Raw genomic sequence first — 26,178 nt, forward strand, 5'->3', positions numbered from 1 at the left:
GAGCAGGACTGGAATGGGTAAGCAGGGCTGGGAGGCGCGTGAGACCCGTCCCTGTTTAACATGAACCGCACGCAGGCCACCTAAAGCCCCTTAAGTGCTTTGGCAAGTTTTATTCCACTGTCACGCCAATGAAGGCCATTAATGATTTGATTTGGGTGAGAATTGGAAACGAGAGACAGGAAGGAGGATGGGGATCCGCTATCCGTGTTGTCTCTCACACACACACACACACACACACACACACACACACACACTCACACACACACTCACACACACAGAGGCTGGGAGTAATGAATGCACAGGACGCAAATTAACTGCGCGTCCGTCGAAAATGACATGCCTGTGTCATATGGATGAGGTCGTGTGTGTTCGGTTTGAGCTCGTTCGGAGAGGCAATGTGAAAGTTTTGTGGTTTTTTTGAATGCATGTTCATTCTGGACACACATACAAACACGTGTGCACATGCAAGACACTGTTTGCTTATCCAACACACGCCCGCTCTCTCTCTCTCTCTCTCTCTCTCTCTCTCTCTCTCTCTCTCTCTCTCTGTCTGTCTGTCTGTCTCTCTCTCTCTCTCTCTCTCTCTCTCTCTCTCTCTCTCTCTCTCAAGCTTTCCGTTAATCTCGCACAGCCAATTTGCAAGCCGGGCCTGAGAATGGCGTTTTTTTGTTGTGTTGTTTCCTTCGCCACTGTCCAGGTGGCGGCCGTCCCAGATGCAGGCGTCGTGTTGGGGTTACAGTGGCCCTAGAGACGCAGGAAGCAGAGCTGCCTGCGCGTGCCCGCCAAGAGTGGCGTCCCACCGAGTCCTGCAGAGGCCGTGTGAGGCGCTTCTGTGCGCGGGACAGATGCAGAAGTGTCAGACCCATCAGAATGGGGCCAGTGGCATGGGGGGGGGGGGGGGAGCGTTGGCCAACTGTAGAAACTCTGGGTAAAAAAAAAAAAGCATCTGACTGACCTTCTGTTTGGCTGAATGAATGAATGTCATTGTCAACTTCTCACTCTCCTAGGCCTTTACAAAAATCACGGATATTTGGGATGTGCATCTGCAGACACACACACACACACACACACTCCCACCACGGGCGGCGTTCATGCAGGACATGGGGGCTATATAAGCGGGATGCGAGATGACACAGAGGCTTCAGCACTGGAACAGTGGAAGAGAGAGACGCTGGAGGAGGAAGGAATAGGCCTGGTGGGGAGAGAGAGAGAGAGTGAGAGAGAAGGAGAGAGAGAGAGAGAGAGAGAGAGAGAGAGAGCGAGCGTGAGCGCCACAGAGCGAGCAGGAGGCCATGGAATAGCCGCCACGCGTTCTCCCAAAACACCGAAGATTTCCGCAGCCGTGGAAGAACCAATCGGAGTGCGCTCTCCCCGGGACGCTGCGTCGGCCAGCCGTGCGATGTAAACGCTTACAGGATCACGTGCGGGGCTCGCGGGGCGTCTTTGTTAGCAACCAGCTGTGGCGCCACAGCAACCGTTGGTTATCTAGCAGCACGTGCGCCACGCGGCACGTCTCGCTTCTGTAAGACCCGCTGACACGGGGGATATCAGTGCCAGCGGTCAGAGACCCGCCGTAGCTCAGGAGCACCGCACGCGTGTGTGTGTGTGTGTCTGTGTGTGTGTGGAGCGTGCTATCAGAAGTCTGCTGCTGTACTAGACTTGATTCGGCAGTGCGTGATGAGGCCGGGTACCCGCTGACGTCTGGGACCCGGTCCAGTGCTCCACCCGAGCGCTACACCACCTCCTGACCGCAGAGCAGCGGCACCTTTTAATATCCGACGTGTGACACGTCGCTGCAGTTTCTGTCATTTTTATTCACTTGCCCAGAGAGCGACCCAAGTGTGTTGAGGCCGTATTGCGGTATTGTCTCGAAAGTGGAGAAATATGGGATTTTGATACCGTGCCGACGCCGTCATCTCCCAGCGTGGTTTTGCTTAGTTTTCCCGGCGCTCCGGGCTAGTCTTTTCTTCTTGTGATGAATGTGCATGAGTACGGCTCACCCTGTTGCAGGCCTTTATTGATCTACCGTTTGACTCTCCATCGTAGCCAGACCCTCGCACGTGCGCTTAGCGTGGTGCCTCTCCTGCAGTCTCACACGGCGTTTCGGCCTGTCAGTCAGGAAACAAAGACACCGTGGTAAGCGGTGACAGTGGTACTGCTAAGGTGGAGTTTTTTGTCCTTAAACATGAAGGTTTGCCTACTTTTTGTGAGAGAGTTTTAGTGTGTGCGTACGCTGACGAGTGCGTGCACAGTTGGTTGCTGAAGCGCCACCATTAGCCCCGCGCTCGTACCAGCTGTGTTAGTGTACTGCTGTTCAGAGCTTTTGGCTTAGTTGAAGCTTAGCCCCGTGAAAGGGCAACGCGTGTGTGTGTGTGTGTGTGTGTGGCGTGACTGTGTGTGTGAGCAGTGCCACAGACACAGAAGCATCATTGATCAGCCTTTGAGACTCGATGCACAATGAGCCCAGGCCAGCGATCTCTCCTGTTCTCTCACTCACTCACTGTATTCCTTCTGCACTCCTCCGTTCTTCTGTCGCTCTGCTGTAAGTCACCCTCTCTCTGTGTCTGTCTGTCTCTCAGTATTAGCATTTAAACCATGCTTCCTGCATTTGGCGTATCATGTCCTTTTTTTGAAGTGCTTCCTCTCTGATTCCAACGCTCTCTGCAGCCTCTCATAAACTTTCACTCTCAGTTCTGTTTTCACTCTCAGTTCTCGCCTTCGGTTTTTTGTTATTTATTTATTATTAAGATTTTAGCCACTTTTTCCCGTCCACCATCCTCCTTCCTCTGTGCCACACACTTCCTCAGAGGAAGGTAATTTTCCGGGGTGCGGCGGGGGTTAAACTGACGGACAGGTGGTATAACCCGTGGGCGGGATAGTGTCTTGAAGTGAAGCTGGAGGGCGGGGCTTGTATAATAGGAAACAGTGGTCAGGAGAGCAGAGAAGACCAAGGTCACAGAGGTCAAGGGATTGCACAGCAGCTGGAGGAGGTCAAGGGTTTGAGCGAATGGCTGTGAGGGAGCTGTTTAAAAAAAAAAGCATTACAGGGAACCACGTGCAGCTTTCTCACAGAGAGGAGAGAGAGAGAGAGAGAAGTGAGGTAGGGGAGTGAGGAGCGAGGGGTGTGTGGAGAAAAGAGAGCGTGTTCTGTAAGGAGTCAGGAGGAGGAGTGTGGTGAGCACAGATATGACAGCAGCTGTGTGAGGTCACCTCCGAAACACTGCGCAGTGTTGCTCTCTGCGTCTCCGGGAAAACTGCTGACCTCGGACCATCTTTCCTTCAGTCCTTACGACGGCAGTCGTGAAGACGTGAAAGGTAAATCGTTATAGAAATGTATCGATAAACGGCCAATCAGCACTACCAAGCTGGAGCGTGTGGAACGGGAACATCTGCTCATGGAATGTGGATCTTACGGGCGATTATGGACTTTTCCCAGAAAGGCCGCGCACGTTACCCCACAAAGGGAGGACGAGAAGCACGGCTATCAGCTCAGCCCGAGAGCAGAGAATACCTTTCCTCCTCCCTCTCTCTCTCTCTCTCTCTCTCTCTCTCTCTCTCTCTCTCCCTCTCCCTCTCTCTCTCTCTCCCTCTCCCTCTCCCTCTCTCTCTCTCTCTCTCTCCCTCTCTCTCTCTCTCTCTCTCTCTCTCTCTCTCTCTCTCTCTCTCTCTCTCTCTCTCTCTCTCTCTCTCTCTCTCTCTCTCTCTCTCTCACCATGCCACTCTTTTGCCCTCCAGCTTTTAAAGAAGCATTGTTTCAGCAGTAGTGGGTTGCTCTGCCAGCTCAAGCTCAGTGCACTTGGAGAATATTAGATCAATGTTTGTGGACAAGAGAGGTGTGTGTGTGTGCGTGTGCGTGTGTGTGCGTGTGCGTGTGCGTGCGCGTGCGCGTGCGTGTGCGTGCGCGTGCGCGTGCGTGTGTGTGTGCGTGTGCGCGTGCGTGTGTGTAAGAGCGGGAGCTGTGGGGTCATTCGCCTTTGTAATATGAGTGTTATATAATTTGTGCCAATCCAGCGTTCTTGCCTTTGACTGTGAGATGGAGGTAAGGTTGGGAGGACGTCTGCTGGCTGAGTGTGTGTCTTGGTGAGTGCGGGTTTTTAAGGGTTTTCTGGGACCTGCATTTTGGAATTGGCCCGAGGCTGTCTCCAGCAGGCTCACAGGATATATTAGGCCTGGAAATTTGTACGCAAGCCCTTTACCAGGACAGACGGCTGCAGGCCCCGATCACACCCCCTCACCCCCGCGGCGGATCGGGTCTCCTCGACATGGCCGGCGACGCCGCTAGGCGGGATCCGAGCAGGAGAGCAATCCGCTAATGATGGAGAGAACGATTAGAGTGACAGAGAGAGAGAGAGAGAGACAATCCTGAGTAATGGAGAGGAAAGGAGACTGAGAGGAAGGAAATGAGGCGAGTAGGGTTGCGTGAGCTTACGGGGCGTGACATGGCTGAAATACGTTGACGGGAAGGGGGACCTTGAGGACGTGGAGGTTGGGAGAGACATGGAGAGACAGAGAGAGATGGAACGAGAGAAGGGCGGACCAGAGAAGGGGCAAGAGACACAGAGAGGCAGAGAGAGAGAGAGGCAGGAACGTTGTGGCAGAGAAGAGAGGAAACTCGAGGCTGCGGAATGCAGCCGTGCACGTCGGGAGCAGATGAGGCGGCAGACGCGCGCAAACGCAGGCATGCACCACATAAACAGAAGATCAGATGAGATGAGAGGCGGGAAGAGAGCAGGAAATGGTGGGTCACGTGGGGTAAGTGCACGTGAGACGAAGGAGCAGAGACGAGTAACAACCGGAGGAGCGTAATTAGAGGAATCTGGAGGAGAACTCAGCTGTTTCCCTCATCACATGGCTTTCTCTTCACCTCTCTCTCTCTCTCTCTCTGATTATACGTGAAGCCTGAGCCGCTGAACAAATCATGTGTGGAGATGGAAACAATCGGGGCTGTTTGCCGAGATAGCAGAGGTGAGGAGGAGGAGACGGGGCAGTCTGCCTCTGGGAGACGACGAAGGCGCTCGCAAAAGGAGAGAAAAGAAAAAGTGGGGGATGATCAACAGAGTGAGAAGAGAACAGGAGGGAGGGGAGGGGTGGAAACGAGGGATTAGACTAGGAGGGTTTAGGGGAGGGGTGGAAACGAGGGATTAGACTAGGAGGGTTTAGGGGAGGGGTGGAAACGAGGGATTAGACTAGGAGGGTTTAGGGGAGGGGTGGAAACGAGGGATTAGACTAGGAGGGTTTCGGGGAGGGGTGGAAACGAGGGATTAGACTAGGAGGGTTTAGGGGAGGGGTGGAAATGAGGGATTAGACTAGGAGGGTTTCGGGGAGGGGTGGAAACGAGGGATTAGACTAGGAGGGTTTCGGGGAGGGGTGGAAACGAGGGATTAGACTAGGAGGGTTTCGGGGAGGGGTGGAAACGAGGGATTAGACTAGGAGGGTTTAGGGGAGGGGTGGAAATGAGGGATTAGACTAGGAGGGTTTAGGGGAGGGGTGGAAACGAAGGATTAGACTAGGAGGGTTTAGGGGAGGGGTGGAAACGAGGGATTAGACTAGGAGGGTTTAGGGGAGGGGTGGAAACGAGGGATTAGACTAGGAGGGTTTAGGGGATGGGTGAAGTGACGGTGTGAGAGATTAGCCAAAAGGAATTCTGGGAGTTTGGGTTGGGCGGATCCGGGGTGGGGGGGCGGGATTAGGAGTTCTACGGCTGCGAATAGGGCGGAGAAGAGGAATGGGCACAGGAAGTGTAATTAAAGGGGGCGGGATTAGGCCGTCACAGCAGGGTAACGGGGAAGACAGCAGAGTTGTGAAGAACGATTATTTCTGGCCAGTGTGTTTTCTGGCGATAGTCGAAAGGAAGAAAACGAGATTCCTTAGACAAGCGGCGTTTCCGTTTCAGACCGGAGAGATGATGAAGGATGAAGCCGTCAGCTAGTCGCTCAAACAAGCGCCCCTCCCCCCACCGCTGCCCGGATCTTATTTTCCGCAGACTAGCGAACGCGAGCGCGAGCGCGCGCACGCTCGTTGTTTTTCAAAGTGGGAAGGTAGTTCTGCCCCAGATGCACATTGACAGCGCTCAGCCAGATCAGAGGAAGCAGGAAACACAACTTCAGGTGGGACGCACAGATGTGTTCTCGGGGAAAACAGGAGAGAGGAGAACCACCTGGGAGCGTGGGGAGACATGCAAAGTGATGGCTAAATTAAGACAAAGGGGCTGTCACCCTCTAACCAGACGGGAGGATGAAACGCAGACAAGTAAAGAGAGAATGAGTCGAGACTGAGCACATGTGAGAAACCATAGCACAACGTGTTCATCTCTCCTGCGTCTCTACTGCTGACATCTCTCAGTATATGCTCTGTTACCTGTGTGTGTGTGTGTGTGTGTGTGTGTGTGTGTGTGTGTGTGTGTGTGTGTGTTGGGGAGTGGGGGCGGGTAACTGTGTGGGCCTCCTATAGCTCGTGGCAGTAACTCAGCAAGGCAATCCTGGACTGAATAGTGACAGTATGGATTTAGTGCAGCTCAAATGGCAGCTCTATACCTGGCACTCTCCCGACTCTTTAAATCCTATTGGACTACATCTCCCATAATTCACCAGTGCTTCTCAGAGATTGTTACGTCAACCCCTCTATAGGTCTTGTTTATTCATTCTCATTTGCCTTTTGGAACCGATGGTCTCTCTCTTGAGCTGGGCCCGTGTAAATTAGGGCTGTTTTCAGATGACAAGACGGCATTTCCAAGTTCTGAGAGCAGTTTGACCACATTGGTAGAGCGCCCCCACCTGGCAAAGGCAGACTACACACAAACGAAGTGTCCCCCTGCAAGTTCTTTATCCGCCGTTTATAGCGTCGGTACATTGGTCGCGTATCGATCGCTTTACCTACTCATTTAATCTCGTTCCGAATATGTTGAGTGGACCCATTTTATTACGGCTTGATTTTAATTGGGTCACGAGATAATCCATCTCCCGCGTGTAGTGTTTCTGAAGTCTGTGCCCCGCTGTTCGACCTCATGGCCTACCCTCATAAAGACCAGAAGCCTACCCATAATGCACCTTCCCCCGACGGACCAAGGAGGCATAAATTGGTTTTCTCACATATCTCAGATCTGTTGAAGGCCATCAGTCTTCTGTTTTTACGATAGGTTTTCAGTAGCTATCTCTCTCTCTCCCTCTCCCCCTCGCTCTCCCTCTCCCCCTTGCTCTCCCTCTCTCTCTCTCTCCCCCTCGCTCTCCCTCTCTCTCCCTCTCTCTCTCCCTCTCTCTCTCTCTCTCTCTCTCTCTCTCTCTCTCTCTCTCTCTCTCTCTCTCTCTCTCTCTCTCTCTCTCTCTCTCTCTTTCTTCCCCCATCTTGAGACAACAGTGTTCCATATAGCAGACTAATCGCTGCGTGCGCTCCTTTTTTTTGCACTCGCGCCTTAACTCGTTGAGGAGGAGCGGAGGACGTCAGGAGGACGGCGGACGGCGCGGCGTGTTTAACGGACGCTCCGTTACTCGGGTTTTGTTTCGCTTCTTGCTCAAGCGCGCTGTGCCTCGATTTTGTCACCAAGTTCACGGTTCTTCTCCGAGCTCTGGTGGCTTCTCGAGCCTTTAATTGCTATCCCTTCATTCTGAGGGCTTCGCCTGATGTATAGAGCCATTAGAACAATTAGGAACCGCTAAAACAACGGCGCTCCAGTCTGTAGGCATCAAAGTGCTGACTAATAACAGTCATTAGAATAATAATTGAAATGGCAATGGCGATGCCGATCGCTCAGAAATGAATCACAATATTGATGTAAGGAATAGAAGTTATAACTACCAAATTACAGTAGCAGTTGTCTACAAATTTTGAATGTCTTGTCAGAGTTCATCTTTTCGTCCCCAGCTTTTCTTCACTTTTTCAAAATCAGATTCCCTACTTGGTTTTATTAGGCCACAACGCTTCAGTGGTGAATGTTGGGCAGGGGCTCCATACCTGATTAAGTCTGACTAGATTAAATTTGAATGAAGTCAGATGAGCAGGCCGGTAAGTGATGGAGCGCTCTCTCCGCTGAACGCTATTCTGCTTCTCTCGGTCTTCCTCATTCTGCCTCTGTAGTTTTTCCTTCGCTGCTCTGTCATAAAGAATGCGTGCGCTCATTGAACCTGGCCTGGACTTTTTTTTTTATGGCTTTGTATCTTTTACCGTCAGCTCAGCGATTCTCGTGGAGCCCACAGCCTACCCGACAGCATGCGACTTTAGAGATACCTGGAGACTACACAGTAAACTCTGGGAAAAAAACACCAACTGCTGCAGCAGATAGCAGGTGCACCACAATATGTTTCTCATTCCGAGGGGTATTTAAACGAGCACGTGCTCTGTTTAAGTTGTCCCAACTAAGCAGTGCTTCGCAGTAGTTAAACCGACTCGCGGCTCCGCGCATGTGCTGATCAGACCTGTTGATCGGGCCGGGAAAAGCCGACATAAGCTACAGCAGACGCAGCACGCCACAGCGGATAAACAGGCGTCTGTCTCGTGGCTTGGGGGTTAGGAAGCAAGAACAGGTGATCCGACCTCGTTTCTTTGGGCATTGGTAAATTTAGCACCCTCTCCACCGACGATCCGTGCTGTGCAGATGATGTCACCGCAGTGAGTCACGGGCTCGTGTGTAGGCCTCCGTGTCAGCGCTGCGGATAATCGCATTTCACCCGAGCCGGACAACCAGGGCACATGCCAGGAGGACACGAACGTCGGATCTTAGCAGTGGTGGCAGAAAAGGGGTTGGAAAGGACCTGCAGAGGTAGCGGGTGACCCCACCGCGCTGAGCATCAGAGCCCAGTGTGCCACGGAAGGAGAGCCGCAGCTGCTGCTGGAGGATGAAGGCGACGGTGAACGAACCATGGAAATAACCCCGATCCTGTTTGTCTCCCTCCCTCTCTCTCTCCCTCCCTCGCTCTGTCTTTCTCAGCACGGGGGCAGGCGGTGGAGGCCGAGAACGTGACGGTTCTGGAGGGTGGCACAGCACAGATCTCCTGTCGCCTGCAGAACTACGATGGTTCCATAGTGGTCATCCAGAACCCACGCAGGCAGACGCTTTTCTTCAACGGCACACGGGGTGAGCGTGCCCCCCCCCCCCCCCCCCACCACACCACACAGGCTCAGATCTGTCTGCCTCCAGTCCACATCACACTTGCAACCTACACAGTTTTACCCTTACAGGAATAACAGTGTGTCTTTGCCTGTAGTGCTGAGGCTTATATTCAAAAAATAACTGCACTTCAGCATGGTTGCCAACACCCAGAGCTAGGTATCAGGTGCGCCTGCAGCTAATGTCATCAATAACATGTCCAGAACGGTTGGCACAGCATCCTAATGTGGTGTGATGTTGGCACAGTTGGCATGGCGACCCGACACTGCAAAACTGTGCAATGCTTCATGAAAATAACTTCGCATGAAAGTTAGTATATATGCTCAGTGAGTATTGGGAGGGAGTTCAGTACCAGGCAATTGGACATTAGTGAAGCACCTGCACTGTTCTTCAAGATTGACGTTCAGTGGTGTGAGAACAGCAGCATGTGTTTTACGCAGTGCTCATTTGCAACTTTGATTCACGCCTCATAAATCTGCGTGATTTACTCTCCTGGCACCTTGCCACTCTGCTCCTGTACCCGGTGCCACCCAGACCCCAGTTCTGCTAAGATATTCCGCATCAACCATTCAGTCTGGCACAGACCTAATAAACGAGCTTTTGTGATATGTAATAATCGAGATTTATTTCATTTATTTTTTTTGTGTTTTTTTTTTTAAATTAAACTGAACAGATGCTGTTTGTAGCTTCACGTATGCCTGCTGCAGACGGTTACGACCGGTAAGGCCACTGTGTCTCCAGAGTCTTGGCTAGTGCTAAAGTGCCGTCTTGCACTCCCAGATCTTCTGTTGCGATTATTGTCATAGTTAATCAGGATATACCAAACTGTGGTGGCATGGCTGTTTATGAGCAGAGCCACTGAAATTTAAATGTCGCCTTGCAAGATTCAGGATTTTTCAAGTTTATTTAAATTAATTTATGCATTAGCTGTTAGATTTACATTTACTTTACATTTTTCACATTTTCCCACGGTTCAGTCTGGAGTCATTTTACCCATGATACTACTCAACAATGATGCAAAACGGGGAATTTGGAATGTTTAGTAAATGTATTTAAAATGAAAATAGCTAAAATACTTTTAAATATTCCATTTACAGAAGTATTCAGACCTTTCATTTACTAGTTTGTTAAAGCACTTTTGGCAGCAAGCACAGCTTCAAATCGTCTTGGGAATCATCCTATATGATTTCTTTTGGAGGTTTCTCCGTTTCTCCCGATCTTCCTGACAGGATCGTTCCGCCTCAGCCAGGTTAGATGGGGCTGTCAGTGCACAGTCATTTTCCGAGCTCTGCAGACCTCTTCATTGAGACATTCCTGGAGTTTCTCGAAGCAAATCCTGTGTTTTCATGGCAGTTCGCTCCAGCTTCTTTTCTTTCTGAAATGTAAACCTTTGCCCAGCCTGAGATCTTGGTAATGTTTTCTTCCTTGGTTGCTCTATAATTTTTCTGCTTCCTGTGTCTTGACTCTCAGTAACCTTGGCTGTAGGGACGGTATTAATGAGGCGATGCTCGGTGATTGGCTATAAGGACGGTATTAATGAGGCGATGCTCGGTGATCGGCTGTAGGGACGGTATTAATGAGGCGATGCTCGGTGATTGGCTATAAGGACGGTATTAATGAGGCGATGCTCGGTGATTGGCTATAAGGATGGTATTAATGAGGCGATGCTCGGTGATTGGCTGTAGGGATGGTATTAATGAGGCGATGCTCTGTGATTGTCTTTGTCCCTTTGATTACTCATTTAATCTGGGAATCTGGAAATTACTCATTTAATCTGGGAATCTGGTTCCAAACTTCTTCTATTTGAGAAAAATGGAAGCTTCTGTACTCTTGGGCACTTTCAGTGCTACAGAAATTTTCTTTGATCCTTCTCCAGATCTGTGCTTTGACACCATCCTGTCTCACAGGTCTACAGACAGTTCTGTCAATCGCATGGCTTAGTTTTCACTCTGACATAAAAAAATAAACTGTGTGACCTGTGTGTCAGGTGGGTGCCTATCCAAAATGTGTCCCATCAGTTCACTTTGGCACATGCAGAGTCTAGTGTAGTTGTAGACATGTTTCACAGGCCTTTGACAGAAGTAGGGTGCACCAGAGCTTAACTGCCAATGTGTCTATTTTTGTCTGTTTATTTGTTTAAATGTACAGCATTCATTTTTGCTTTGTCATCGCAGAGTACTGTCTGTAAATGAATGCTCTATAGACCTGTTGTTGCTAGCTATTGGCAAGACAGTGTCCAAACCCATACTCACGCCACCATTCCGCGTCCTTCACATAGGGCACGTTTTAGCTAGTCGATCTAATCTGGCTCGTCGATCGGACGGAGTCCCCACTATTCCCTATGAATAGAGCTACATACACAGCAGGCTTCCCTCCTAACGGAGCCTTTATCATAATTTAAATGCATTTAAACTCCCATCATTTGTCTTGTTGAATTAGTTTGAACTGATTACCTTGGATTATTTCTAAAGACCCTTTCAAGTGGCTTTCATCTCGTGACGAGACTCCCATGTCCCGTTCTGTTAGCATGAGGAAAGCAGCCAATCGAGAGACCCTCCACTGAACGTCGTAGGAAGGATGGCTCCAGCAAGGTTGATTAGGCAGGCTGAGATGAAGGCCGTGTGTGTACACAGTGCCCAACACCACACTTGGCAACTACGGATTTCATTCGGCCACGTCGTTGATTCTGAATCACCTCCTCATCCATCGTGCTATTTTAAGGCCCACTCTTTAAAAAAACAAAACAAAACAAAAAAACCTCTCCGACCTATTAATATCTGCGGGTGCACAATGAGAGCATGTCCGCTCCTGGCCAGCTTCGATGCTCATCGTCTAAGAGCTCTGGACTAAATGCTTTGAGAGACACCAAATGGGCTTCTCGGCTCACAAACTAATGGATCCTGATAGCAATCTTTTACCGGATGGTGGAGCAGAAATATCCCTTTGGGCCCATAAACACAGCAACCTATCAAGATTGTCCACTCCCACTGCCCCCTCCAAGCCTATTCCAATTGGCTGGCCCTGAATCGTATGCAAATGAGGCATGACTAAAGGTGACATAGGCTTGGACAATGCTCTGACATTTCGCTGCCATTTAGCCTGTGGGAAAGCATTTCTCTGTTTTAGAAAAGCTCTTTTATTCTCTGGGTTGAACAGCGCTGGAAAGAAAAGATCCACACAGAGGCAAGCTGGTAGTTACATGTTACTCTATTCTTGACAAACATGGACAGAATTATGCATACTGCACACCGGCAGAACTGCAGTACTAACAGAGTACTATGAACATGCTCTTACGAGCTTTACAGGTTTGGTGTCTGCTTATAGACACTCTGTCTCACTCACTCACTCACTCCCTGCCTCATTTACCTCCTCTCTGTCACTCCACCGCTCCATCATTGCTTAACACACTCGTTGTCTTACTCTCTCACCCTCCCTCCCTCTCTCACTCGCTCACTCACCACACACCCTCTCACCCTCTCACAATGGACCCCAAAATTCACGAATGCCCCGCGAGAGGTGGCAAATGCCAATAAAAAGCATCCGTCTCTCAGCCCCAGTGACGTATCTGGCAAAGATCACCGACTCTGGGATGTCACACTGGAAGGGGGGCGTTTGTGCAGAGCGTGTGTTAGACTACAGTCAGTACATAATGAGACCACACGTCCTTAGCTCTCAATGGCCACTCCCTCATCATCGCTTGTTATTAGTCTCATTTTCTGACGATCGATTTTGCTCTCTTATTTAAAGGTTCACCCCATCTCCTGCCCAACACTTTTCACTTCCTCAGTTCCTTTCCTTTCTTCTCTTAAGGCAGCAATTACGTGTGTGTGTGTGTGTGTGTGTGTGTGTGTGTGTGTGTGTGTGTGTGTATGATGTCTGGACGGGAGATGTGTGGAGGGTTGTTGAGTCCTGCTGTCTGGATAGCCACCCACAGCTCTGTGGTGTTTGTAGGATCTCTGCTCTAAATGGACGTCTCTACCACATCCAATAAATGCTCGATTGCTCTCATGCTGGGTGAACATAAGGCCACGTCATCGGTTATAACTCTCCAGAAGGCTCCTCGAACCAATTCTGGGCAATTTGGGCCCGATGGCACGGCGCACTGTCCTGCTAGAATATCCCATCGTTGTGGAGGTCAGTAGTGGGCACCAGTCAATAAAATGTTTAGTTGGACTAGTGGACCCAACCCATGCCATGAGAACACACCCAACACCAGAATGGACCCACCACCAATGCCTTGTTGACAACCGGGGTTCATGACGTCTCAGCCACACATGAACCCTGCTCATCAGACCACGGCATGTTACCAGTCCTCTAGGGTCCAGTTAGCAGCTTGAGGAGTCTGTCTGGTGTGTCTGTGTCTGGTGTTGTGGTGTTAACAGAGACACTCTGGTGTGTCTGTGGGATATGAGTGTGGGACGTCCTGTATTGAATGTGGATGTGATTTCAGCCAGTCTCTTGTCTGTTCACACGGACAGCTCTAGCCAGACGGCCAATGTGCTGTCTTCTGTGATTGGTCATGCCTTCTGTGACGTATTCCCGGTACAAACATAACACTGTAGATCGAGGAATGTTAAATTCCTGAAAAACTCTGGAAATGCAATGTCCCATCCATCTGGCACCCACCATCGTGCTTTGTTTCATCTCCAATTACTCACATCAATGTTCAGCCTCACTCACAAGGTAACACCTCACAACTTGTACAGGTGTGGGCATTCCCAAGTTGTCCCCAAGGTAACTTCATAAGCCTTCGACTTTTGGCACGTCAGTGTATATATACATATATTTATACCTGGAAGTGGAAAAAGACAGATACCATAAGACCTGCATGCCAAGATAGGAAATGTGCAGAAACTGATTTAATGGATATAAGAGATGAGATGCATTGTTTCCTGCATTACCCAAAATATAAATGAATAGAGATTCATTGTTTAAGAAAGTTAAAGAAAATGAAGAGTGCATCTGCTTGACTGATGAGCGTGTAGTTATTCTGGGAGAGGGGGTTGAGACAGGCAGCGGTATAGCTCAGCTCCGCATAGCTTAAGAAAGGATGTTTAAGAAATGCCTTCCTCCCATGTTTATATACACACGGTGTTGGTATGGTTTCCTGTTGGTTTATTCATTTATTTATGGAATTTTTTTTAAATGGTGGTGGTTGTTGTTGTTATAGCTGTTGAATATTAATTTTGCCCCCCCTCTTCATTTTACATATAACTTTACTTTTGTACTGTTGTGGAAAAATCATATAATCACATTCATGCCAATAAAGCATTATAAATTAAATTCTATACATTTGCCCTTCTCTCGCTCTCTCTCTCTCTCTCTCTCGCCCTCTCTCTCTCGCTCTCTCTCTCCCTCTCTCCCTCACCCCCTCTCTCTCTCTCCCTCACCCCCCCCCTCTCTCTCTCTCTCTCTCTCTCTCTCCCTCTCTCTCTCTCCCTCACCCCCTCTCTCTCTCTCTCTCTCGCTCCCTCTCTCTCTCTCGCTCCCTCCCCCCTCTCCTTTTTTCATTTTTTTCATTTCCTTTCTTGCTCTCCACTGCCTTTGCGTCCTCCCCTCTATGTGCAGGTCGATAACTCCACCCCTCTCCTCCATCACCCCCTCAGACTCCGTTTCCCCGGGGCCTTTTCAGTGGGTTGTCTCGTCTTCGTCTCAGGCTGTGTCTCATTGAATCCTCTGTCATATCCTCCCTCTGTGTCCCCTCCATTTCTCTCCCCTCGTCTTGTGCTTTAATTTCCGTCTCTGTCGTCTCTACGTTGTCTTCTTTGTGTCTGCTGGTCAGCTCCGTACACACTACACCTCTCTGGCCCTTTAACCTTTTTCTCTCTGAAACTGTTCTGTTCTCTCTCTCACTCTGTATGTGTGTGTCTCTCTCTCTCTCTCTCTCTCTCTCTCTCTCTCTCTCTCTCTCTCTCTCTCTTCCACATCTTTCTCCATCTCCCTTTCTGCACTGTAATGAAGGGGAAGTTGATTTAGTGGTATTGATTTTGGAGGGGGAATATTGTGTATGTATAAGTGATTTTATTTTAAAAAGGTGTAATTATCAGTTGATTTGAATATAAATCTTTGTTAGAATGACAATCTCTGGCATTCTATTTCTATATACACATATTTTTAGTGTCTACATATATATTTATATTCTTATCTTTCACTCTCTACCGGACTCTCTCTCTCTCTCTCTCTCTCTCTCTCTCTCTCTCTCTCTCTCTCTCTCTCTCTGCAGCGCTAAAAGACGACCGCTTTCAGATGGTCTTATTCACACCACGCTTGGTGCGCATCACGCTGACCAACGTGAGCGTGTCGGACGAGGGCGGCTACTTCTGCCAGCTCTACACAGACGACACCCACCACCAGGTGGCTACGCTGTCAGTGGTGGTACTCCCGGAGGTGCCCATCGTGGAGGTGAAAACTGAGGCGGTGGAGGGGGGAGAGGTGGAGCTCAGCTGCCTGTCGCCACGGAGCAAACCCCCTGCCACGCTGCGCTGGGTCCGAGACCGCAGAGAGATCCCTGGTGTGTGTGTGTGTGTGTGTGCATTTTTATCATACATGGACCCAGCTCACAAACGCAGGATACAGAGAGAATTGTCCTCAGTGAGCTCATGATTCACAGCACACGTGCATCTGAACACTCGCGCACGTGGACGCACACGCAGAGACACGCAGACAATAACATGAGCGGGTTCACGTCACAGGCACCAAACCCGTCTAGCTCACTGTCACTCAGACACAGGTCCATCCTTTGCTCTATTCATTCGTTCGTTCCTTCATTCGTTCGTTTATTAATTAATAATCCCTTAATTCCCATCATCGTCCCTTCGTCTGGCTGCCATTGGAGCACGTCCCTGGCTGGCTCATGCAGATATTTCCTCTTTTGACCCTACTCCCATTTCCTTTGGTCTGACATGTCTCTTATTGCTCATATCTGTCTCCGCGTCCCCACGGCAAGCCGTCCATCCGTCTCCCTTCTTTCCCTCTAATCTCTCCGTCAGCGTTCAGCCGGAGTCTTCCTCCGCTTCACTCCTGCCACGCTTACATCCGGCCGTCTGGGATGTCCCCCCAGGCAGGACGCACGTGTCCGCGCCCGGGTGCGCTGCCGAGTCGGGTGTTGAGTTGGAGCTCCCTGTCCCCTGCACTTGTCTCACTCTGCTCCCTTCTCTTTCGCTCCTTTACTCCTCCGTGTATCTGTTCTTCTTTTCATCTATACTCGTTCAAGCTTGGAGAGTGAACAGAGGGAGAGGGAGAAAGAGAGTAAGTTAAAAAAGTACAGTGTGTGTGAGTGTGAGTGTGTGTGTGTGTGTGTGGGGGGGGGGGATGTACTCTCAGCCTTTGATCCAGTCACATTTACTCCACATGAAAAAAATTTGCAGTCACTGCGTGATTGAAGTCGACGGTCAGTTATTTAATCCCGACTTGTTTGGCTTTGCTGCTATATTTCGCCCACGTGTCCCTGCCAGCTCTTTCAACATCCCTCTCTCTCTCTTTCTCTCTCTCCCTCCCTCTCTCTCTCTCCCTCCCTCTCTCTCTCTCCCTCTCCCCCTCCCTCTTTCTCCCCTCTCTCTCTCTCTCCCTCTCTCTCCTCCCTCTCTCTCCTCTCTTCTCTCTCTCCCTCTCCCTCTCTCTTTCTCTCTCCCTCCTCTCTCTCTCTCTCTCTCTCTCCCCCTCCCTCTTTCTCCCTTTCTCTCTCTCCCCTCTCCCTCTCTCTTTCTCCCTCCCTCTCTCTTTCTCCCTGCCTCTCTCTCTCTCCCTCTCCCTCTCTCTCTCTCTCCTCCACTGTGTCTACGTGTTAGTCTTTCTCTTTTCTTTACCATGATTAATCATTGTGGTAAGTGCCCATTAAATATGTTACACTGTATTACTCATCTGTGAACGCAGAGTGTGCGTGTGAGTGTGCGTGTGAGTGTGCGTGTGAGTGTGCGTGTGAGTGTGCGTGTGAGTGTGTGAGTGCTGTATTGAGGGGTTTCTTTGCCACTGTTGTCTTTGGCTTGCTTGTTTGAGGTCTGGATTCTCTGCAGAGCTGTTTGGTGTAAAGCTGCTTTGTGACACCTGTTGCCAAAAACTCTATACAAATACATTTGAAATTAAATCCAGTATCCACTTCCAGAAACCCAGAGAAAGATTCCCACTGTTTGTGTCTAGATGTTCTCACCTAAATCAGAAAAGTTTATCTCCCTCTCCATTCTCTCTCTCTCTCTCTCTCCATCAGGTGTCATTTCTCAGCAGGAGAATGTGAAGACGGTGAGTGTGTCCAACACCATCCGTATCCCAGTGGAGCGTAAGGATAACGGTGCTGCTCTGAGCTGTGAGGCGTCACACCCATCCCTCGCTGGTCAGAAGAGGATTCGCCACTACCGCCTGGACGTGCACTGTGAGAGCACACACACACCATGCACTCCTCCCTTTCAACATGGCTCCAGTAGCACTCAGTATCTGTTTAAGAACCTTCTCTTGGCGAACACTTAAAAGCACAACGTGTCCAAACGTGTCCTCAACTGTCCTCGGTGTCCTGCACCACATCTGGCAGAGCCAGGGGTCGAGGGGGCTTGTAAAGGGGTGTGTTGAAGTGTGACACTGATCTGTTCCTGATCTGTCTCTCTCTTCCCAGTCGCTCCAACTGTCAGGATCGTTCCCCCACTGGGAATTCTCCGGGAGGGAGACTCACTCAGCCTCACCTGCGTCGTCACTGGAAACCCAATGTGAGTGCGTGAGCCGCGCATGTGAGCCGCGTGTGCTGTGCTCGTGAGCTCGCTGTGACAGGATCCAGCGTGGGTGTGTGCACTGACACTTATCTGTGTGTAGGTGGATGTGTTGCTATAAGAAAAACCTCTATTCTGCTTGCCAGTTTACTTATTTATTTTACTTATTTATTTATTTGTTTGTTTTATTTATTTGTTTTCTCAAGGATTCAGAGCGTTTGTGAGAGCGCGCCTCAATCCGGACGGGTTTAAAACAAATAAAAGGTTCTTTGTGAGCTTAAAAGCAAATTCTCACGTCCACATATGTGGGAAGACAGAGCGAGGAGATCTGTCTACCCACAATGCCTTCTCTCTCACTCTTACGCCTTTTTTCTCTTTACCTCGTTCACTCCCCCCCCCACGCTCTCTCTATCTCTCTCATTCTGTCCTGCTCTCTCTATCTCTCTCGCTCTCTCTCTCTCTCATTCTGTCCTGCTCTCTTCGTGAGTGGCTCTCCGGGGTCTCTCGTAAGTATCCAGCATGGATGTGAAGGACGGCTGGACAAGGACCTGAGAGAGAGAGAGAGAGAGAGAGAGAGAGGGAGAGGGAGAGAGGGAGAGAGAGAGAGAGAGAGAAAAGGAGAGGAAGAGTGAGGGAGGAGCAGAGCGAAGACGAAAGAGACATCCAAAGATGTGGAGTTTGATTGAACTCCCTGTGTGGTCGGAGGTAGGATGGAGGTGGCGGCTTCGCAAAGACAGATGAGCGCCAAGGACGTGGGCGGAGTGCCCCCCGCCATGCTGCCCTAGCAACCCCACTCTGTTGCCACTTAATCACCCGCAGTGTAAAAGGACTCGGGGTGGGGGTGGGGCTTAGTCTATTAATGACGCGGTCTTTCCTGCCGGGCACCACTATGAGCCGTGGGGCAGGACTCCCGGGCGACCTTTAATTAAAGGCGCCCAGTGGGCATTGCCATCTGGGGCACCGTAGCCTGGTCAGTGGCGGTCCTGTCCCGTAACCATGGACCGCCTCAAAGCGTGGCCGTGCCTGTGGTGCGTGCCGTAATCTGTTTGCTTCACGGTCTTTGTCTCGCAGTCTGCCCTCGGTCGACCTCTCCGACGCCAGGTTGGCGCCGCTGCGTTTTTTCCGGTGCATTCGTGACTTTTCCGATCAAGGACATGGGCTGTAGGGGGAGAGACCCTCCTGCAACCTTCCAGTGACCAAAGCACTCGGCTTCATTAAATAATGACGCCGCGTGTCCTTTTGTCTTTCACTGGGAAACTTTAGTTTCCTCTGCTGTTTTACTGTCAGTACCCTGCCTGCTGTGCCAGAAACAAAGACTATATTATACACACACTCTCTCACACACACACACACACACACACACACACACACACACACACACACACACACACACACACACACTCTCACACACACACTCTCACATACACACACACACACACTCTCTCACACACACACACACACTCTCACATACACACACACACACACACACACACACTCTCACATACACACACACACACACTCTCACATACACACACACACACACACTCTCACATACACACACTCTCTCACACTCAGTCTCTCAGTTCAATGTCAGTTTCAGTTCCAGACTGCTTTGTCTGTGTGTCTACATGTACCACAGTATTTCCAAGGCAGGGGAGAAATATTTTTAAAAAATGTCATTTGTGGCCACATGAATTCAGGATAAAAAAACAGCTCTCACTCTGTGTGTGTGTGTGCGCGTGCATGTGTGTGTGTGCGCGTGTGTGCGTGCGTGTGTGTGTGTGTGTATGTGTGTGCGTGTGTGTGTGTGTGTGTGTGTGTCTGTCTGTCTCTAGGCCACGTGACATTCAGTGGTCACGAGTGAATGACAGCATGCCAGAAAGGGCGGAGACATCTGGCACCACCCTCATCATGACGCGCCTCAGCCAATCACACAACGGCACTTACCTCTGTCAGGCGCATAATAATTATGGCCGCGCGGCTGACCACTACACGCTGCTGGTGTACGGTAAGTGTGGTCTCAAATCCCCCAAACTGTATTTCACTTAACCACACCTGTGAAAGCTGTCTCACACACACTCACACACACACACACGCTCGCACGCACTCACACACACTCGCACACGCACACACACTCGCACACGCACACACACGCACACACACACACACGCACACACACACTCGCACGCACGCACATACACGCACACGCACACACACACACACACACACATTCACGCACACACACACACACACACGCTCGCACGCACTCACACACACTCGCACACGCACACACACGCACACACACACTCGCACGCACGCACATACACGCACACACACACACACACACACACTCACACACACACACACATTCACGCACACACACACACACACACACACATTCACGTACTCCTTGAGATGGTAGTGAGACTAAAGCAGTTGGCCTAGTGGCAACTTTAGGTACTGTGCTCTTCAGTCAGCGCCTGGGCCGGTTTATCATCCAGGAGTTACATAAGAAGACCTCCTCTCTCTCCTTCTCTCGCGCTTCGTTTTCTCTCTCTTCACGCTGTGAAGGCAACCATCAAACCGTTTTAGCGCGGCGACTCCGTGAGCACGGGTGGGTGGGAATCTCATATCTTCTCTGGCAGTTGTCCCCTGCACCTTGCACAGCAGGTGGATGAGGTGTCCTGCCTGTGATGCCGTCTCTACGTCTCCTAGTCCCGCTCCATCGCCGAGCGCCGGGGAGATCGACCGCTTCCTCATCCCCGCCCCGGCCCCGGCGCCGGTTGCCAGGAGTGATGGGGATGGGTTAGCAAGCGGCTGCAGACCCACGGCGCGAAAATGCCCCCGGGACAGCGAACGGGAGAAGAAAGGTGGAAACAAAAAGCCGAGAGGCATCCAGCGGGAGAAGATGGAGAAGAAAAGGAGAAGATGAGGAGAAAAGGGAGACAAAGAGCAGAGAAGGAGCCTGAGTGGTGGAGTGAGGAAATGGCTCTCAATCCTCAAAATTGTTTTTCTCCAAAAAGCGGTATTTTTTTTTTTTTTTTAATGCCTGGAATGGCTGTGAAGCGTAAAATAGGGAGAAAGCACGTCTAATATGTTACAGCTTCTTCTGCTGCGTCAGTTCAATAGAGGCGCTTTACTGCACAGAGGGCTGTTTATAAAACAGGGTATGGGGGGGCCGTGGGGGGATTGAGCAGGGCACACAGGGAGAGACAGATGGAGGGAGATGGATAAAATCACAGAGAAAGGGAGATAGAGAAGAAGAGTGGGTGCCGCCTGGTCGGAGTGTCCCGTAATCTCAGGTGGTCTCACGCTACAGTGCAGGTGCCTAGCTGGGCCCCACGCCCCAGAGAGCACGTGTGAAACGGGCCGAGGGGAGGGAGGAGGGAGGAGGGAGGAGCCAGCAGGTGAGGAGAAGCCCCGCCACGACTAGAGGCACTAATTGGAACGCATCGCACGGCTGCCTAATTAACAGAGTGAGGTGAGGAGCGGGACACAGACCAAGACGCTCGTCTTTCCCTCCTTGCTTTTCCGCCCGGGACGGAGCGCCGCAGGAATGTTAAAATCAACGGCGTGGTGTGTTGAATAAGGAAGAGTGTGCAGAGAGGCGACCTTTGACCTAAAGGTGGAGCGGGGTGGGGTAGGGGTCGAGAGGGTCAGGGCATGTGCATGGGGTGTGTGTGGGGGGGCAGTGGTTCATGGTGGTTCCGGGTCGGGTAAATTGTCCCCAGGACCAACGCAAAAGGAATCTCACGTAGAGAATATGGTGATTTGGTTTACGTCAGGATTTAAAAATGCCAAGATGTGTCCTAGAGTGAAGACAGAAAACCCAGAACCATGAGAGAGTGTGACGGGGGGAGCTTTTAGGAGGGGAAGTTATGAAATATAGAGAGCATATGAAGAGCTTGTGAGAGGTGGAGAGGAGAGAAGGATGAACAGATGAAGGGTGAACTGTGCTTGTTTAGAGGAGCTGAGGGAGATTCATCTGAGTCCAGTTAATAACTAGCACTGCTACCACGATCAGTGTCTGCAGCCACACACACACACACACACACACACACACACATACGCACGCACACACACATGCGCATGCACACACACACACACGCATGCGCACACATATGCACACACACACACATACGCATACACATACGCACGCACGCACACACACATGCGCACACACGCACACATACGCATACACATACGCACGCACGCACACACACATGCACACACATACGCACGCACACACTCACACACACACACATACGCACACACGCACGCACGCACACACTCACACACACACGCACACACATACGCACACACACGCACACACATACGCACACACACACACAGACAAGTGCATATTCATTCACTAGCACATGCGTGCACAGTGAATGAATGTACACACCACACAAGAAGAAGCATACAATCAACCACACACACCGCACACACGCAGCCAACATATGAACTATGTATGCACATGATCCACACACACACCACAGAACAAGCACACCCACATCAACGTGCACGCGGTCCACGCAGTATACAAGCGCATGGCTCGTGTGTTCAATGACGTGCTCACGCGTGCACAAACAAATGTGCACACGCGCCTGCCCACACACACAAGGTGGGCCCCCAACCCTCCTCCCCTCACCCTCACCTCCGTTCGCTTGGTGCCAGACACACACACACACACACACTTCTGTTCTTGCTCTGGGTACATATCTACACGAGCCTCACTCAGGTGGGAGGGGGGCAGAGCTGGGAGGGAGAGAGGGATGGTGTTTTTGCTGATATCAGAGGTGTGGAGGAAAGAGATGGATGAGCTTAGATACGAGGGAAAATTGCAGGAGAGAGCGATGGAGGTGGGGGGGAGGGGCCACCTCAGAGCTCCCCGCTGGCTGGCTGGCAGTGGAAACATGCTCCACATGCCCTGAACTTACCAGCGCTATGAGACCAACTGCGCCATCACGGCTGTTTTAACATCAAGGTCTGATTGGAAAGACACCTCTGGAATTACAGATGCAGACCACTGCTTACACACACACACACACACACACGCTTGTAGGTACCCCAGTGATATATACGTGTAATTTGTGCATGTACCATCAGTAGTTTGTGTGCCGTTGCCTGACTAACTCATTCCCGTCTGGTTCCCTCATAGAGAATGTGTCTGTGTCTGTCACTCCCACACCCCCACCTGACTCCACCTCCCAAACCCACCCACTCTTCAGCTTCCCACTGGAGCGCAGAGGTAACAGTCTACCCCTTCTCTCCTCTCCTCTCCTCTCCTCTCCTCTCCTCCACTCCTCCACTCCTCCTCTCCTCCCCTCCCCTCCCCTCTCCTCCCCTCTCCTCTCCTCCACTCCTCCTCCCCTCTCCTCTCCTCTCCTCCCCTCTCCTCCCCTCCCCTCTCCTCCCCTCTCCTCCCCTCTCCTCTCCTCCCCTCTCCTCTCCTCTCCTCTCCTCTCCTCTCCTCTCCTCCACTCCTCCTCTCCTCTCCTCCACTCCTCCTCTCCTCCCCTCCCCTCCCCTCTCCTCCCCTCTCCTCTCCTCCACTCCTCCTCCCTCTCCTCTCCTCCCCTCCCCTCTCCTCCCCTCCCCTCTCCTCCCCTCTCCTCCCCTCTCCTCTCCTCCCCTCTCCTCCCCTCTCCTCCACTCCTCTTCATCCAGTCCATCTGTTGACTTGTCAGTTTTCTCCTCTCACAGCTCTCACTCCCACAGTGCCGCTTGGTGAACTCCTCTGAACCTCCTCCCCTCCCCCCTCCCCTCGCCTGTTTGCTTTCACGTTTCCTTCTGCTATTCCTTTAAAGGGATCTCCTCAGAAGTCATCTGCATGTCCTGATGCGATAACTTCACTTATGGGCTGTTTACAACTATTCATGCATGTGTATATATACACACACACACACACACACACACACACACACAGTGCCCTTGACTTCTTAAGCCCTAGCACTCTTCTCTAGTGTCCAGTCAGCTGTTATGCCCAATCTTTTCCATTACCTGTGTGTGTGTGTGTGTGTGTGAGTGAATGTGCAGTTGCACATAAACACACTCACAAAGCTGTGAACGTGGGCAAGGTCTCTCAGACAAGACAGACTCCACACTGTGCAGTGCAGTGTCAGTCAGATCACCCTCCTGTGGGTCAGAAGAGTGCTTATGGGCCGAAACCCATGCACACACAAACACATACACCCACCCACACACACACATGCACCCACGCACGCACACAAACATACACACACGCGCGAGCGCACACACGCTTACGCACACCCACACATACGCACACTCTCACGCATGCACACACAAACACACACACACACACCGACACATGTGCACACACACACACGCTCACAAACACCGACACATGTGCACACACAAACAGACACATACGCACGCACGTGCACGCACGAACATGTACACGCGCGAGTGCGCACACCCACCCACGCAACCACACACACGCGCACACACCCACACACACCCACACACACGTACAACTGCGTAATTTTCACTTGCTTGCCTAATTTTATACCAACATTCAGTGGTAATTCTACAGACATATGGACATGTTTTGACATCTACTGTACAGTATAAAAGCCCCAATCTCCATCAGAGAGATAGTGAGGGAGATGGAGGGAGAGATGGATGGAGAGATGGATGGAGGGAGGGAGGGAGGGAGGGAGGGAGGGAGGGAGTTGTTCCTGCCGTATAACGGCACTGATTACAGACCTCCTTCCTCAAACTCTACTAATCTCTGATTCATTGCTCCTTGTGCTCCCTCTCCCCCTCTCTCTCTCCCCCCCTCTCTCTCTCCCCCCCTCTCTCTCTCCCCTCCTCTCTCTCCCCCTCTCTCTCTCTCTCTCTCCCTCTCTCTCTCTCCCTCCCTCTCTCTCTCCCCCTCCCTCTCTCTCTCCCTCCCTCCCTCCCTCCCTCCCTCCCTCTCTCTCCCTCCCTCCCTCCCTCCCTCCCTCTCTCTCTCCCTCCCTCCCTCTCTCTCTCCCTCCCTCCCTCTCTCTCTCCCTCCCTCCCTCTCTCTCTCTCCCCCTCTCTCTCTCTCTCTCTCTCTCTCTCTCTCTCTCTCTCTTTGCTTCACCTTTTTTTTGCTCCATTTTCCCACACCTCCCTCACTCTGCATTTCCTTTTTCTCTGTTTTTCACTCAACTGTTTTTTTTTTTTGCTTGTTTTGTTTTTTGCGTGCTCTCTGGCTCTCTCAGAAGACAGCGAGATGAAGGAAGCCATTGTCAGAAAATGAGAGCGAGAGATTGTGTGCGTGCACGCGTGTGTGGGTGTGCATGCATGTGCGTGCGTGTGTTTGCGCGTGCGCGTGTGCGAGCGCGCGTGCCTGCGTGTGCGCGCGTGCGTGTGCGTGCGTGTGCGCGTGTGTGTGCGTGTGTGTGCATGCTCGTGTGTGTGTGCGTGTGCACGTGTGTGTGTGCGTGCGTGTGTGGTGTGTGTGTGCGTGTGCGTACGCCTGCTGAGAGAGCAGTGTGTTGACTTGGTGGTGTAGGGAGTCTCTGTACGTTGTCACTAACTGAGCGTGGCCTGCCAGGCTTCACACGAGAGACCAGTAGGCAGAGAAGCTGCTTAATTTTTCATCCCATATGAAATATTACTCACCAGAATTCTAATGAAATCTCCCTCGACAGCCTGTTCTCTCTCTCTCTCTCTCCTGTTACCAATGCATACATTTTAACTTCTGCAAGGATGCTTGCAAACTTTTTTTCATGCTTTTTTGCAACTTTCCATGCTGCCGTCTCCCCACCGTGTCCCCGTGTTCCACCTGCGTCTGCACGGAGGGCAGGCTTAAGGGGTGTGAGGGGGGACATTCTCTCTGAGTCTGTCAACTTGCTACATAACACCCATGCAGTGCATTGTGTTGAAATATATACAACTGATGATTCATTGTGCATGGTCTTCTCTCTTTCTGTGTGTGTGTGTGTTTGTGCACTGCAGACCCAGGGGCAGTCGTGGAGGCACACAGTGCAGTACCGTACGCTGTCATAGGGGGTGTGCTCGCATTGCTGGTGTTCACTGTCATCTGTGTGCTCATCGTCACCATCTGGTGCTCCGTTCGACAGAAAGGTGAGTTGCACCCCCCACCCCAATGTGGAGTCCAGCCCTGACCTGCCTGCCCTCTAGATCGCCCCCTAGTGGTGATGGTGGACCAGTGGAGAGACTTGGTTGTTGTAGTGAATATAGGGTTCCCTGTATACGTTATACACGCACATGTTCTATCTCAGTGACTTGATCCCAACATCCTTTCACACATCCTCTGTGTTTACCTCTGTGAGGTACTTGAGCTCTGAACAGTCATTATATTTACTCATTAAAAACAAGCGCATTTTCGTTTCCTCGGTGGAAAAGAAAGAAAACAGAAAAGGA

The 26,178-nt window shown here is 51.0% G+C and overlaps 1 protein-coding gene across 3 annotated transcripts in view; it reads left to right on the forward strand.

Annotated features, from left to right (window-relative positions):
• Nucleotides 1-26,178, forward strand: part of cadm4 (cell adhesion molecule 4) — an 83,961-nt gene that overhangs the window by 53,580 nt on the left and 4,203 nt on the right. The window contains exons 1-8 of one of the 3 annotated variants that reach the window (XM_027029267.3): nt 1,143-2,542; nt 8,921-9,067; nt 15,324-15,611; nt 17,304-17,465; nt 17,703-17,793; nt 19,629-19,801; nt 22,958-23,047; nt 25,750-25,878. In XM_027029267.3, the coding sequence (XP_026885068.1) occupies nt 2,458-2,542; nt 8,921-9,067; nt 15,324-15,611; nt 17,304-17,465; nt 17,703-17,793; nt 19,629-19,801; nt 22,958-23,047; nt 25,750-25,878 (1,165 nt within the window). In that variant the 5' untranslated portion in view covers nt 1,143-2,457. Of the gene's footprint in view, nt 1-1,142; nt 2,543-8,920; nt 9,068-15,323; nt 15,612-17,303; nt 17,466-17,702; nt 17,794-19,628; nt 19,802-22,957; nt 23,048-25,749; nt 25,879-26,178 lie in introns of those variants that run through there. The other 2 variants (XM_035530837.2, XM_027029268.3) reach the window with 2 other exon arrangements.

The sequence above is a fragment of the Electrophorus electricus genome, chromosome 14 (assembly GCF_041902795.1).
Source record: "Electrophorus electricus isolate QZ-2024a chromosome 14, ASM4190279v1, whole genome shotgun sequence".
In the NCBI taxonomy this organism is placed as follows: domain Eukaryota; kingdom Metazoa; phylum Chordata; class Actinopteri; order Gymnotiformes; family Gymnotidae; genus Electrophorus; species Electrophorus electricus.